We start from the raw sequence: 16532 nt of genomic DNA on the forward strand, positions 1-16532 counted from the left end.
ATTATAAAGATTGCATAAGAATATTATGTTATTCTATTACGTATCATATCTTGGATATATAATTTGGTGTTTATGAGTCATGACTATATCTTTTATTTTGAATCTTCTTCTTCTCATCTTATTTTCTATAAATTTGTCATTCCCTCTCACATTCTCTCTCGAAAAAATGTAATTACTCTCTCTCTCTCTCTCTCTTTCTTATTTATTCTTTTTTGCAACTCTACTTTAGGTTGATGAATTATTGTGTCTTTTTATAACACTATTTTGGGTTAATACAATTGGTGGTGTGTTTTTTGAGTTCTCCATCACAAGTCTTGTCTTTCCCTCTTATAGCTTTTGTCTGATTTTTGTTTAACTAATAGTTAATTATTTTGGAAGTGAGAATTTGAATTTATATCAAAATAAAATCTTTACTGTGTATTTAAATGTGCCTATCAACTATTTGAGTAATATAAAGTGTAATTTTGTGATGCATTTTGATAATATATTTGAAACTTAAAGAGTTTAGTTGTACTGGAAACATAATGAACATATAACGTACCATAACATAATTTAGAAAAATATGGACCACCTAAAAAATGAATAATTTCGATTAAACATATCCAAAATAATAAAAATAACATATTTGCAAAGATGGTTAGATGGAAAATAATTTTAGAAATTGTTTAATTTTTATGGAGAACAAATTATCTTCCACAAAATTTAGAGAACAAAACATATATTATATCCCAATTACAAAATAATTATCTATTTCTATGAATCGCGTGGGTCAACGACTACTAAACATATTTGTACTTTGTATTTAACTTATTAATTTATGTCTAGAACGTGCACCTATCCAATCAAAATTGTAAATAAATAAATAAACATTAATATATATAAAAAATTTAAAAAAAATTAATAGTACTTTAGCCTTTTTGTAGATGTGCTTTGCTTTACAATACATCACTAAGCTTGTATTCTAGGTATTTAATTGTAATCTATCTATTAAAAATATCAATCCATTTAAGTTATACATAAACATAAATAATATATGTGAGCACACAGCTCGCCACTAAGCAGTTTTTGTCCGCTTTGGGGAGCCAGTCCCTCACGGTTTTGTCCTCGTCCCCGAGTGTGGTTGGGGGATTTTTGCCCTTGAGGTGATTGACACCTAGGCTCACCTTTGTCCCACATCGGTTAGAGAATCCTCCCACTCATGGTTTATAAGCTTCTGGAGCGACCATGAGTGTACCACTACTACACATGGAAATAAATCACCTAATCCTAAAAAAAAAAAGAGGAATTAAGAAAGAAATTGAAGGGGCAAGAAAGATCATACGTTAGTGCATGTTATAGAAATCATCAAGTTGTGATATATACAGACTTGTATGGATAAACATCATCATGCCTCTTCTGCGGGATTATCATGAAGCATCAAATAGAGAGATGCTTGTAAGACTGGGGCGAACACAACTATTATCATCATCTTCCTATTGTTCATGTTCCTACAAAAACACACACAAATCGAGATAGATAGAGAGGTTTTCAGCATCTCGGCTCCAAGGTTTCTCGACAGTTCCACTTCGCTCCAAAAGTTGTACTTGGTGGCTCCAACCAATACTCCATTGCTCCAGGAGTTGTATGCATTCACTCCTTCTCCCTCTCAATTTCTTGGTCTCCTTCTCTCTCTCAATCTTCCTCCCTCTTAGTCTCTCACTTATTGACAAGGGATTTCATGTTCTTTAGAGTTCGGATGAGATGGGTGGGGTTATTTTGATTTTTGTTTTTTTAATTAACGTTATTTTTGATGATACAAAGTAAAATCAATAGACCGAATGCTTCAGGCTTTAATAACAAGAGAATCACTTAGGAAACCTGAAAGAGAAGGACACATAATCAAAGGTGACCAAGGAGGACCGGCCAAGAATCCTCCGATGGTAAAGTTAGTATTTTCTCTCAAATTCTGAAATTCCAATCTCTTTGGAAGTGTTTGAAAGACCTACCTCTTCTTGTCGTAAATGAGTGTTTATATTGTGTGTTCTTGGAGCGGTTATTTGGCATGTAACTTGCCCCGCATTTGGGGAAGTCAGAGGGTGCACGAATAACCTCCACAACCGCTATGGGAGTTATCATATATTCATCTTCTGTAATCGTTAATGGCAATTAAGTATTCAGAAAGGAAGATGTAGTGATGAAGCGGGGCCTTATTCATGTCTTAGAATAATAACACGTGGCTCAATTTGTTAGTTTACGTAGATAAACTTTCCTTGGAATTTTTCTAAGTCTTGAGGATCATCTTGGAACAATTCTCCTAGATGACCATAGGCCCCTAGACGACCCACAAGCTTATGGACGACTATTTTGTTAGGCATGGCCACTCTTGCTTGGACGGCTCTTATGGACGAAATTGGAGTTCAATTTTTTAATCAACTTTTAGTTCACCATCAATTTTAATTAAAATTAAATAATAAAATAAAAATTAAGCCAAAACGGCCTAGTTTTGGTAAGTTAACGGAAGCAACTAACAAAATACTATAGGTGAAGAAAATTAAGATTTTTAATCAAATTAAGATTTTTATCCACTTAAAAATTATAGGTGAAGAAAAATTATATATATATTTTTTTAAATCTAAATTTTTTTAAAAATTCTACAATTTGATGAAGCCACTTGGCACAACACAGCTTCTATGCCCAACTTTTATTATATAATATATGATATCTCACACTTCCTATCAAAAAAAGATATATCTCACACTTCTCTTTTTCAGTTTTTTTGTCACAGGTTTTTGGATTGTCTCAACTTTTTCGCACTTCATCACCATCCTCAATTTCAGAAAGGCTTGTTTTCTTTATTATTGTTTAAATTATTATTTTGTTAGTTTGTGTATTTTTGTTCCTATAATTTTTTAATAATCTCACGCTTTTTTTAATCTCTTCCTTTTTTATCCCTTTCTCAAGCTTCTTCCCAATTAATGAGAAAATATATAAACCTCAAATTGAAATGGGTAAAATATTATAAATGCAAAAAAATAAAGTCTCATCACATGTGCAAAACGCACATGATGAGGTTAATATAATACTAATTAAATATAAAATGTAATGTTTCATTTAAAAAAATTACTAAATTTAAAATACTTTCGAATAACAAACATAAATAGCTTAATTTAGAAAAATCTAATATATCCTATCAATTATACTTTGTTATAAAATATTTTAAGAAGAATTTGTGAGTAACACTTATAAGTCTCATTTAGTGTTAACTTTAAAAAGTGTAAGTTCCAGTTAGCTTAATTAGTAAAATCTCTGATGGTTGAATAAGAAATTTGGAATTCAATCCCTGTCTATATCAAAAACTTATTGGAGATAATTACACTAAACCCACCTGTGGTTTGGCCCGAAATCACTTTGCCTACCCATGGTTTAAAAAGTGTCACTTTACCCACCTGAGGTATGTTCCGTTTGTTTTCCGTAACCCACCTATGTTAAAATCAGAGGTAAATAGGTATTTTTGCTCAAATTTTATGTCTCTCTCCTCCTAAAACAAAAAATAGCACAAAAATGCAAGAGAAACAAGATCAAAAGGGAGGGTTCTGTGAAAATTAATATCTAGACCCTATATTCAAAACTCCTAATTTCAAAGTATGAGAACATCAAATTGTCAGTGGCCATAGAGTGATTTCATAGTAGGAGAACATCAAATTGTCATTCCATTTGTTGGAAATTTCAACATAAATTTCTTCCAGAGCATATGGAGAACAACAGTGTATGTGATATTTACAACTGTGATCGCAATGCCACCAGTCTTCAACAGTGTTTTGGGTTTGATTGGAGCTGCCTCATTCTGGCCATTGATAGTATATTTCCCAATAGAGATGTACATTTCACAGGCTAAAATCCGCAGTTTTACTCTTAAATGGTTTGGGCTAAAGACGTTGAGCTGGGTTTGCTTCATTGTAACTATTGTTGCTGCTGTTGCATCCATTCAAGGCATTATCATCGATCTTGGTCACTACAAGCCTTTCAAGTCTGTTTCCTAATTAGTGTGTGTGTGTGGGGATAAGTGGGTTTGCCCTGGAGGAAGGATATGAGTACATTGATAACTTGTCTAGGATTTATGGAATGAAACGCATGTTATTGGTTTTCTTACTACTTTCCAGAGAATGCATTACTGGGATTTGCTTTTATCATGTGTTTTGAGCTCCGGATTTGATAGGTAACAATGCGTTCTTAAACTTAAAACACAATATATCTTTAACCAGTGGCAACAATCAATTCCTATTAACGATTGAGCCAAGACTTTGATTGATGCAGACCGACCTTCTAGTACAAGTCATAGTGTATTGTTCAGTTGATTGAAGGGCAATATTGTATTGTTCGGTTATTTGTGTAGGTTGATCTGGGCTTTATTTTTTTGGGTATATTCTTCATGTTCAAGATTTATGTGAATTGAGAGAGAGATCAATGCCACTTTTTGATCTTGTTTCTCTTGTATTTTTGTGTTATTTTTTGTTTTGGGAGGAGAGAGACAAAATTTGAGCAAAAATACCTATTTACCCCTAATTTTAATAGAAGTGAGTTACGGAAAATAAACGGAACATATCTCAAGCAAATAAAGTGACACTTTTTAAATCAAGGATAGACAAAGTGATTTCAAGCCAAACCATAGGTGGGTTTAGTGTAATTACTCCCAACTTATTGGTTTTGGCATAATATCAATCAAGTCCAAATTATTTAGGGCCAGTTTGTTACACACTCTCAAACTCCTATTTTTACATTTTAAACAATATTACACATATTTTCACACACTTTTCCACCCACATATTTCAAAAAATTACAAACCTCTCTCTATCTACTCAACCAAACATCCCCTTAAAGACCGACCACTTCAAGCCTTAAACCCAAACGCTTTCCTATTTTTAATTCTATTCCAAAGCTCTGTTCTTTTTCTGATCTGTCTCCTTCGGTCTCTCTCCTCTTTTTCTCTGAAGAAGAAGAAATTGAAAAACACGTTCCAGAGCTCTCTAAATCTCTCTTTCGTCCCAGAGCTCTTCTTTCTCTTCTCTCCATAGGGCTTCCTCGTCCCTCTCTCTAACCTCTCTTTGTCTTTGTGGTTCGTCGCGGTGGTGGAGTTGCGGTGGTTTGTGAGTTTTGGTTAGATCAAAGTAAAACAAGCCCAGGGTATGTTTGTGAACTTTACCCTATGATTAAAAGTTTGAAAAAAAAAAAAAATTATTGAAACGAGGCGCATTGGTCTATTTCAGTCTATATGAGGGTTTAACTTGAAACCGTTAAGCAAAATCTTTCTCTCTCTCTGTCTCTCTGAGCTTCATCGCAATGCCTTCAATGGCGCAAGGAGGTCTCAGAAACTTTACCGAAAACCCTAACCAACTCAACCGCAAGTTCCCCAACCACGAAGCTAAAGTTGACCCCTTTTCCAGGTTTATTTTTTTAAAGCTTAGTTTCTGTTTGGTTGCTAAGAAAGTTTGCGTTTGTCCTTCAAATATTCGAGAAAGAAAAAAGGATATTTAAAGTTTAAGTCTTTCAATTATGTATTGTAGATAAACGAATAGAAATTGACCCTTCTTTTGTTTAATTTCTATAAAAATTATAATGCAGGGAGCAAAAGATTGCACAACATAGAAAGTCTCTTACAATCGCTTCGGGTATTTGACTTATTACACCGTTGCTTTCTGTGTTTTTTTTTTTTTTTTTTTTTTTTTTTTTTTTTTTTTTTTTTTTTTTGCTGTTTTTTAGTTTAAAGTTTCAATCTTTGTTTTTGGGTTTTGCTTATTAATGGGGTTGTTGTTTTTTGTTTTCTTAGTTGAGAAAAGACTAGTTGATGAGGTGAGAAAGAATGATACTTTGATTATTGTTGGTGAAACCGAAAGTGGAAAAACTACCCGCAAGTTTACTTGTCTAGAAAGAATGTCATGGTGATTATTATTATTATTATCAATGAATGGTGTATTGTGTGAATGGTGCATGATAAAAGTGGTGTTAGTGGTGGACCCATATGAAAGTAATATTGCTCCAATCACAACTTGCCACATTAGCAACTTATGAAAAAAGACATGTCCCTTATCGTGCGTTTTTTTTCCCCCAAAAGCACACAGAGCGATTTTAGTTTCTAAAGTTTAAAGTGATCGTCTTTAGTCTTTAAACTTAAAATGATCACTTTTATTTGCGAAAAAACTTCAAAGTAATTGATTTTATTCCCAGACACAGCTTAAAGTGATTGCTTTTTAGTCTATAACGTTTCTAATGGAACAACAATGTTTCAGTTTTTGGTTTGGCCACATAATCTAAAGGACTAAAAGCAATCATTTTAAATTTATATGGACTAAATTTCTCATGGGTTACCAACTATATATTTAAGCCTTTTTCTTTTTTAATAAAAAAAATGATAGTGGTTTTTATTTTGTAGAGTTGCCACAGTTTCTATTTAATGCGGGATTTTGTCGGGATGGGAGGACTATTGGGATTACTCAACCTAGACATGTTACGGCTGTGACCGTTGCCAAACAGGTTGCTGAGGAATGTGATGTGCAGTTGGGGCAAAGAGTTGGCTACTCCATTAGATTTGATGATACGACTTCTGGCTCGACTAGGATCAAATACATGACAGATGGGTTGCTATTGAGGCAAAAAAGTGTCACCAGTTGGTTTCATGTTTGTCATTGTGTCACATTTTCACCTAGAAGCTGCATTCAGAAATTTTTTATGATTCGTGGTGGTAATTGTAATGATCTAGGGAAAAGCGCTTGTCACATTTGCGCTATATCTCAAAAGGACTAGCACAGATGTGGCTAACACTTTTCCTTGGGTCATTACAATTTTGAAACTGTATTTTGATTAATGTGTTGCTTGTTGGCTGGTGTCTCAATTTGGAAAGTTGGTGTGGATATTGGTTTTGTAGGACTATTGTTAGGACCTGGATGCTACTAGAGATGTGGAAATTTTATATCATTTGATGAAGGAGATAGTGAATCATAATATAAACTAGCACAAGTTTGAAAAAAGTTTCATTACACTAATTTATCACCAGCATAAATAATATATTAAAGTTTGTGGGTTCATTGGGAGAATAGATCAACCAAGGATTGGTAAAAATGAGGCCGTGGAATATGAGAAGGAAAAAAGAGCTAACTAAGTACTCAGAATCCTGTGAAATGTATTTGGTAAAAAAAGGGATTGTGGTGTGAAGTTGGCCTGGAAGTTCAAAATATCATATTTTTTACTTAGTTGTAAAAGGATTTGTCAATATGACTTTCTATCCCCTGAGATTTTCTCATGTTTGAACTGATATGAGTTTTGATGCATTCACAGGGAAGCATTATTGGATCCATATCTCTCTAAGTATTCGGTGATTATTGTTGATGAAGCCCATTAGAGGACTGTCCATACTGATGATTTGCTGGGCTTGCTTAAAAATGTGCAAAAAGCAAGGTCAAAAACTTCCAATGACCGCCTTAATATTGAAAACAAGAGGACAAATGATCGCACTTTGCTGGATAAAGATAATGAAGATCAGGCCATTAGTTTTCTCAAGCAGTGCCAAGGCAGCAAATTCCCTCCATTAAAGTTAGTCATCATGTCTGCCAGCTTGGATGCACGTGGTTTCTCTGAGTACTTTGGTGGTGCAAAAGCTGTTCATATCCAGGGTCAACAATTTCCTGTGGATATTTTTTACACTCATTATGCTGAGCCAGATTATTTAGATGCAGCCTTAATCACCATATTCCAGGTTCTTATATAGCTTTTCTTTTGTGTCTCAATTAGCCCAACTTCTGCATGAAAGTTATTCAAATTTTGTCACTGAGTTTCTTTGGTCATTTGAGTGTTATTTGATCTTTACAAAGGGTTGTTTGCATTATCAAGCATTTTTATTTTGTACTAAGGCTGTTTATAATTTACTTAAGTTGTTAGCTTTTATGTTTTTAAATTCTTTCCATGTTCTTTGATGTGATTCTATCACTTAAAATGAGTTAAGTTCTATCCCAAAGATTGTTATTAAGAAAAATTTAACAGAAACCAATCTTTTCCCTAGCATTTTTCTCCTCCAAATGCACCACATCAAGCATAAAGGTATAGCATTCCACATATCAGGACTTTGATGTCATTTGAAGCTGTGTCCCCACTCCCCAGCAGCCCAAAAGCTCTGTGACCCAAGAGATCCAGAAGATTTTGAAAACTAGCAACCAAAGCTCCTTAGCAATAACACTTAACAGTTTTTTTTTTTTTTTTTTTTACTTATCAAAAAAATAAAACTGTCTTCCTATTTGCTTTTCACATGCGGCACCAATCAACAACAATTTTTAGTTTGTGCTTTTTAAAATTTTGACTTTTAAAATTATTCCTATGTGTTTTCATCTTGTAGATTCATTTGGAGGAGGGCCCTGGTGACATACTTGTATTTTTGACTGGGCAAGAAGAGATTGAATCTGTTGAAAGACTTATCCAGGAACGAATTCAACAATTACCTGAAGGTAGACAAAAGTTGTTAACTGCTCCCATATTTTTGGCTCTTCCATCAGAAAAGCAGATGTGAGTTTTTGCACCAGCTCCAACTGGTTTTCGTAAGGTCATTTACTGTTGCATGTCAGCTTTTATTTAGTGTCTTGTGCAAAGATTTAATTTGATGCTCGTTGATTTTAAATATCTATGATACTTTTAAATTAAATGAATCTGTGAAATGTAATGGATTTTTTAGACAGTGAAAATTGATCCTATTTCAATGTAAGCCATAGCTGTAGTGCTTAATGCCATCTGGCATCCAGAATGTTTACGCATTAAGACAGCATTGTGTTGTAGAACTCCTTTATTGAGCAGACCAGCCAGTCTGCCCTTGGGGTGATCATCAATCTCAACTGACTAAGTACATTCAATATAGAGTACTGCCGGAGGGCTGGACTCCCCGTATGTGGAGTAGATACTCTGGCATCCTGATTTGGAATGCACAGAACCCTTGGACTGGTCTTAGGGGTCAATTTTATGATCATCTCCTAGACCAAACGGCAGGTTTCTATGGCTGTTGCTGTGCTGCGGAACCAATTCATGTCCAGCTGAATCTGGCTACATATTTTATAGAGATAATTTCTACACTAATAAGCATTATAATTTATGAGTTTGGATTGGATTTTGAAATTCAATGAATATCTAATATCTGATGAAGTGTTTTCATAGAATGTATATTGAGCCTGAATAATCTTTTAAATTCAATAAATAGAACTGATATCTTCTTTTTGACAGATCAAAATAAAAGGTTAATAAAATAATCTTGCAAATATGCTCATTGATGATTTTCTTTTTTGTTTTTGTGTGTGGGTTGACAAGACCAGGGGGGTGACTGAAATGCTTAAATTTCAGAAGAGACCACATATGAAACTAATGCATTTTATTAGAAGACATTCTTTGTACTTAATACTATTTAAAATGATACCATCCACAGATGGTATGTAACTTTGCAATTGTTTTCTGATCCTGCCATAAGTAGGTTGTCAATACTACATCTAGGGAGAGGAACTATCCAACATAGCTGTTGAAGCCTCAGTCTGGGATCTAGAGGGTACATGTCCATACTACAAAGTTTTTGAAAATCTCTCTGCTCCAGCCAAAAAAACAGTACCCATAGTTGAGATGAAGTATCCAAAGTCTCAAAACCCAAAGCCGGTCTACTTCCTTCTCCTCAAACTCTACCACACATCAGACTGGCATTTTTTCTAGGAACTTTTACTGGTTGCATCTGTCTGGAGGAGATAACAAGCTCCTAGAGCCATAGAGCCATACAGAAGTAAAAAAATACCTCAAGATTACATCGAAGGTTTTCATCAAAGTGTCCTTTATTTACTCTAAAAGTTGGTGTTGTAAGCTTTATCTTACTTGCTGCTGCTGCTGCTAAATATTTTCTCACTAGTACAAATAAAACCCTACTTGAACTAGCTACTACCTGAAGAATTTGCTGGAGATGTATGCTATTTTTTTGTTATAATTAGCCTTTTCCCCTCCACAATTCCATAGTTTAATGTCACTACAAATTTATAAATTTAGATGTATATATCCAAAGATTTTAAAGAGGTCTTAACTAAAAGTGACCTTTTATGTATTTTGGCTTCCCAGTGTGATGTTGAGGGTTATCTTAAAAAATAAATATACAAAAATTCATATGGCTTGTACAAAGTTTTAAATCTTTTTTTGGGGGCTTAAATACTATACACCCTCGAAGTTTGAGATTGCATCTTCAACTATGAAAACTAAAAATTCACACGTTCGTGTATTACAATAATATTAATGTGGTCTATCAACATTAGTTAGAATTTTGTTTTTAACTCATAAATGATGTTGCTTTGGACAAAAAAAGGCATTGTTTTAGTCAGGCTAGACTGTAACAAAAGTTGCACGTTAAATTAACATCGTTTTAATAACTGGGGCATATTAGAGCGACTAAACTGATTTAGATTTGACTCTGAACTCGAAGATTGTAAAGTGTATTTTAAGCATTTAGCCATGTTTTTTTCATTTGCATTGGTTTACATTTTAAGTTCCAAAAGATGGTCATTCATATTGATCTTCGGATGAGTGTTCTCATAGAAGCAGTTAGTATCAATGTTAGCAAAAAATGAAATTAATATCCGTGTGGTTTGTTAGCTCATCTACTAAGTTCAATAACCTACTGGTATATATTAATATACACGTAATTGGACAAATAACAATCTAGCTGACTTGGAGTTGAGTTGATTGATTTGCTAATTGCTATCCATGCCAATATTTTGTGGGTTTGGGCTATCCTCAGAGTCAAAACGTTTTCTGCTGGAAATACATATTAGTACATTGTATCTTTGATAAACTAGAATGGATTTGCCAACCATTTTTTTTTTTAGAGAGTTTCAACCTATAACGTCCACTCCTGATAATAACTCTTTATCATCATACCAAAACACCAATCGGTTTTTAGTGTAGGCGATATCTCCTTTTTACCACATTTATAATCACACACACACACACACACAAGAATTCTCCTTTTTAGACTGGACTTTTATGTGGTACACACACACACACACACAAGAATTCTCATTTTTAGATTGGACTTTTATGTGGTTCAGAAATATCCCTAAACCTTATGTTTAATTGGAAAAAAACTTGAGGACAACCTAGTAAAAATATATCTCAAACTCTACTTCAAATGCCTACAAAATAGGATACTCTTCTACTAATTCATGTTTTCAAAACAAACTTATCCAAAACTTGAAATTAAAAATATATATATATATATATATATTTATTTATTTATATATATGAAAATTATGACAGTAGACCAACAAAAAAAAAAAAAAAAAAAACGTTTTACATGATGTAACCACCCTCTACCTTTAAGCCAACCAACCAACTCCATTTACTCTTAGGACAGACAAACAGCCACTCTCTACACACCAAACAACCAACCACTATCTCTAACCTCTTAGGGCAGCCAACTAGTCCCTTATTTTGACTTCTTAGATCTGCCATTTATCCTCATTAATTTTAATTTTGACTTATGTTGTGATAGTCTGCCTAGATGTAACTATTAGCTAGCTTATTCTCTAGTAGTTAGATTATAAATAGGCTTTTTATGTAAGAGCAGAATCAATTTTTTTTATGTAACTCTAACTTATTTTAGACCTGGACAGAAACTTTGTTTCCAGTCTTTCTCTATAATTCCAACTTTGATTCTTATTTTAATGCAATTCTATTTTAGTTTTTCAATCATTTGATCTTGATTTCTATCATTACACCCTCTTTTACACCTTCCAATTTTAACATGTCACATTATTATATCACGTATTAAAGAATTGACATAACCACACTTAATCAATTCTAATACCTATCTGAAAATCCAGCCCAATTGAGAGTTTATTTAGATGCTATTAGGTATGATAAGATATATTGAATTTTAAGTAAAAAATTGATGTGTCGATCTCTTATTGGATAGTGTAAAACATGAGTTTTACACCCCATTTTTACCAAATTCAAACACACACACACAAAATTTGAAACATAATATTTAGGCACAATTGCACTTTTAGTCCCTACATTTTGAAGTTTTTCCATTTTAGTCCCTACATTTTATTTTTTCCACTTTTAGTCCCTAAAACCAATTTACGCTTTCCGTTTTAGTCCTTTCCGTCAGTCAACCAACGGAAATAGCTGAGGTGGCAGCCGGAACAATTAAAATATTATAAAAAATGTCACATCACCCTGACAAATCAGCATATAAATTTTACAAATTAATTTATTAATTTTAATTAAATAAAAAAAATAAAAACATAATTAAAAATAATAAAATCAAACCTAAACCCAGAAAATCAAATCCAAGAACACAAATTCAGAATTAAAAACAATGAAATCAAATGCCTATGAACACAAGAACACAAACCCAGAAAATCAAACCCAAGAACATGAAATTTATACCCACCAACAGCAACCCACAACCACCAAAATTTATACCCACCACCAAAACAACGCCACACATCGTCGAAACTTCAAAACCAACCTAAGAACCAGGTGCGGTAATTGCCTCTTCTTTTAGCCTTTTCACAGTAACAAAAAAAATAAAAATAAAGGAAGAGAAGGTTTCACTTTCGGCCTTTCAGTTTTTGGGTGGAGCCAGCCACAATAACTTGTGACTTGTGAGAATTGTCAGCGACTGAAGATGGGTTTTGGTCTTCGGATCTTGGTTTCAATCCTAGTTGTCTTCCTTCTCCTCCAAACTCTCAACGCCACATCTTCATCAAGCGGTCGAAGGCCACTAGCTTGGAACAAGAACCGTCAGATCCCACCCAACTGCACCCACTTAGTGTTGGAGTCTCAGTGGTACGAGTGATATCGTAGACAATGAGAGCACCCATAGCGCCTCTATAGTAAGCAGAAGTGACAGCCCTGAAACGCTCTTGCCCAGCAGTGTCCCAGATCTAGGCTTTCACCTCCTTCCCATCGATTTCCACAGCTTGGGTCTGGAACTCGACACCAATGGTGGCCTTGGAGTTAGTATCAAACTCGTTTCTGGCGAAGCGTGACAGCAAGTTGGACTTGCCAACAGCAGAGTCACCAACGAGAACTGTCTTCAACAAGTACTCCTCACCGCCTGAAGAATGCTCATCCATTTGTAATAAAAAAATATCAATCAATGGATTCTCAAATGTTATCAGTATAAATTGTGTGTGCGTGACTATAAAAAGTCTTGGGTCTTTCTTTGCTTGCTTTTTTTTTGGTAGTGGAGATGGGGAGTTGGGAAAGGAGAAATGCGTGTAAGTGCCCGTTTGGTTTGGCTTTTTGAGCCCAAAATGCGCGTTTTGAAAAATGCTCAACCAATTTTTGCGTTTGGTAAACTCAAAACGCAACTTTTTTATAAAAGTTGCATTTTGAGCATTGAGAAAAAACTGAGGAGAAACGCGGAAGGATTATGGACCCCTGAGGGTCCATAAATGAAAACGCGCATAGCGCGTTTTGTATATTACCGTTGCAAATCCGAAAATTACTGAAATACCCATCAGTCTCTCACGCCCTCATCTCTCATCTGTGTCTTTTTCCTTCGTCTTCTTCCTCTTCATCTTCCTCTGCTTCTTCACCAGTCTACCCCCACAATCAACAAAACCCATTTCACCTTTGATATTCCGAACACAAAATCAACAAAACCAAACCAAAAATAACTCAAAATCAACACAAAAACAACTTAAAATAAACTCAAATCCGGAAAACCCATCCCAAACCCAACTCAAAATCAACCCAAAATCCATAGAAAAAAAAAACCCAAAATCCCAAAATCCTTATCTTCAGCTTCAATCATCTTCATCATCATCATCATCATCATCATCATCTTCTTCTCTGAAGTGTGAAAAAAAAAAGAATAAAGGATGAGTTCTGGCGTTGGTGACGATGGTTCCGATGTGTTCCGATTTGAAGTGCTAAGAGGAAAAAAAAAAAAAAAAGAAGCAGATGGTGTTCTGGACCGAAGTGCTAAGAGGCCAAAAAAAAAAAAAAAAAAAAAAAAAAAAAGAAGAAGAAGCAGAGCTATGTTCTGGACCGAAGTGCTAAGAGGAAAAAAGAAAAAGAAAAGAAGAAGAAGCAGAGCTGTGTTCTGGACCGAAGTGCTAAGAGGCAAAAAAGAAAAAAGAAAAGAAAGAGAGCTGGGAATGTTCTGGACTGAAGATGGTAGAGGAAAGAAGGAAAAAGGAAAAGAAAAGAGTGTGGTTACGTGGGTGGATGAGAAAAAAAGAGGAGAAAAAAAAAAGGAAGTAGAGCCACGTGTGTGGAGAGAAAAAAAAGGGAGAAAAAGAAATTATATCATAATATTTTCACAATATTTTTACAATAAATTTTAAGGTAGGCTATTATTAGCTAATATTGGTGAGAAAAAAATAATTTTTTTAGAAAGAGAAAAAAATAATTTTAATAGTATGTTAAAATTAAAATTACTATCAATTTTTATCACAATATTTTTACAATACTTTCACAATAAATCTTAAGTGGTAGATTATTATTAGCTAATATTGGTAAGAAAAAAATAATTTTTTTAGAAAGAGAAAAATTGATTTAAGTATGATGAAGTAATTGATTTAAGTATGAAACAAACTCACATAAAAAAAAAAATTTGAAATAAATTTCCTTATATATACATTGTCCTTTTTGGTCATTTACCCCTCAAAAAGCCACTTTTATCAGCTTTTACCAAACACTCAGCTTTTTCATTATGCACTTTTTAACAGCTTTTACCAAACACTCAGCTTTTTGAAACTCCACTTTTTACATTATGCACTTTTACAAAACTCCACTTTTTCATTATGCACTTTTTCTAAAAGCTGAACCAAACTCACCCTAATGGTAATGGAAGTTTGTTTTGTTATGTAATGAGTTGGAGGAGTGAAGACTTCATTTTAAATGGGTTTAATTTGAATTCTTGTCTTGGTTTGATTTTCTGGGTTTGTCTTTGTTCATAGGCATTGATTTCATTGTTTTTAATTCTGAATTTGTGTTCTTGGTTTGATTTTGGGTTTAGGTTTGATTTTATTTTTTAATTATGTTTTTATTTTTTTTATTTAATTAAAATTAATAAATTAATTTTTAAAATTTATATGCTGATTTGTCAGGGTGATGTGGCATTTTTTATAATATTTTAATTGTTCCGGCTGCCACCTCAGCTATTTCCGTTGGTTGACTGACGGAAAGGACTAAAACGGAAAGCGTAAATTGGTTTTAGGGACTAAAAGTGGAAAAAATAAAATGTAGGGACTAAAATGGAAAAACTTCAAAATGTAGGGACTAAAAGTGCAATTGTGCCTAATATTTATTGTTACTACACTTTTATTGAAACATATTAGCGGCCACATCATCCACATATTCCAACCATTTCTCCCTTATTTTTTATTCTTCTTCTTTATTAATTTGTACCTTACTATTGCATTTCCTCTTACCTTTTCCCCTTCCTTTCATTTCTCCACTACTCTCAACCTTAATGTCATTTGTCCTCGATCCCTTCCTCTTCCTTTTATTTTGGCTCTTCTTATCCCCAACCTCATACTATAAATTTGATAGTCTCACTTGCACTCTATACATATTTTCCCTACACAAAAAAGTTTGTTACCCTCTTTCTCCTTTTTTTTTTTTTTGTATCTCTACTTTAGGTTGATAAATTTTTATATTCTTTAGAACTCTATTTTGGATTGATGCAATTTGGTTTGTGTTTTTATGTTGTTATCTTTTTTTTTTCTTTTATTGTTAAATATTATCCTATTGCATTATAAAGATTGCATAGGAATATAATCTTATTCTATTACATAGCATGACTTTGATAATTCAGTGTTTATGAGTCATGACTATATCTTTTATTTTGACTCTTCTTTTTTCTCATATTATTTTCTATAAATTTGCTATTCCCTCTTATATTCTCTTCTGAAAAAATGTAATTATTCTCTCTCTCTCTTGCAACTCTACTTTAGATTGATGAATTATTGTATCTTTGATAACAATATTTTGGGTTAATACAATTGGTGGTGAGTTTTTTTGAGTTCTCCATAACAAGTCTTATCTCTCCCTCTTGTAGCTATTGTTTGATTTTTATTTGACTAATATTTAGTTATTTTGGAAGTGAGAATTTGAATTTATATCAAAATAAAATCTTTGTTGTGTATTTAAATGTGCTTGTCAACTATTTGAGTAATATAAAGTGTAATTTTGTGATGCATTTGGATAATATATTTGAAACTTAAAGAGTTTAGTTGTACTGGAAACATAATGAAAATATAACGCACCATAACATAATTTAGAAAAATATGGACCACCTCAAAAAGGAATAATATCAATTAAACACATCCAAAATAATAAAATACCATATTTGCAAAGACAAATAGATGGAAAATAATTTTAGAATTTGTTTAAGTTTATGGAGAACAAATTATCTTCCACAAAATTTAAAGAACAAAATATATATTATATTTAAATTACAAAATAATTAACATAAATAATAATAAAATATAAACATAACCACCACAATAATAAGGGCAAAAACTCAACATTTTTCT

At 33.2% G+C, this 16532-nt stretch overlaps 1 protein-coding gene and 1 pseudogene across 3 annotated transcripts; one reads left to right on the forward strand and one right to left on the reverse strand.

Annotated features, from left to right (window-relative positions):
• Positions 1–4904: 4904 nt before the first annotated feature.
• Positions 4905–9794, forward strand: LOC115979106 (pre-mRNA-splicing factor ATP-dependent RNA helicase DEAH10-like). 3 transcript variants are annotated; one of them, XM_031101074.1, is made up of 6 exons: positions 4905–5160; positions 5244–5420; positions 5599–5645; positions 6407–6623; positions 7309–7726; positions 8360–8736. In XM_031101074.1, exons 2-5 carry the CDS (start codon positions 5317–5319, stop codon positions 7370–7372), a joined length of 432 nt encoding a protein of 143 aa, XP_030956934.1. In that variant the 5' UTR covers positions 4905–5160; positions 5244–5316; the 3' UTR covers positions 7373–7726; positions 8360–8736. The 3 variants fall into 3 exon arrangements, with proteins under 3 accessions (XP_030956934.1, XP_030956933.1, XP_030956935.1); XM_031101073.1 differs by having other exon boundaries at positions 4905–5420; XM_031101075.1 differs by lacking the exons at positions 4905–5160; positions 5244–5420; positions 5599–5645; positions 6407–6623 and adding an exon at positions 9476–9794 and having other exon boundaries at positions 7312–7726; positions 8360–8526.
• Positions 9795–12619: 2825 nt separating this feature from the next.
• On the reverse strand, positions 12620–13255 carry LOC115979107 (annotated as a pseudogene).
• Between the last annotated feature and the right edge of the window lie 3277 nt (positions 13256–16532).

This window comes from Quercus lobata, chromosome 3 (assembly GCF_001633185.2).
Source record: "Quercus lobata isolate SW786 chromosome 3, ValleyOak3.0 Primary Assembly, whole genome shotgun sequence".
Classification (NCBI taxonomy): Eukaryota; Viridiplantae; Streptophyta; class Magnoliopsida; order Fagales; family Fagaceae; genus Quercus; species Quercus lobata.

Excerpts from the sequence above, each read along its gene's own strand:
- LOC115979106 (XM_031101073.1), top strand. The coding sequence starts at position 5,317 with ATGCCTTCAATGGCGCAAGGAGGTCTCAGAAACTTTACCGAAAACCCT. Across the intron at positions 5,421-5,598 it reads AAAGTTGACCCCTTTTCCAG|GGAGCAAAAGATTGCACAAC; the intron begins GTTTATTTTTTT and ends ATTATAATGCAG. Across the intron at positions 5,646-6,406 it reads GTCTCTTACAATCGCTTCGG|AGTTGCCACAGTTTCTATTT; the intron begins GTATTTGACTTA and ends TTTATTTTGTAG.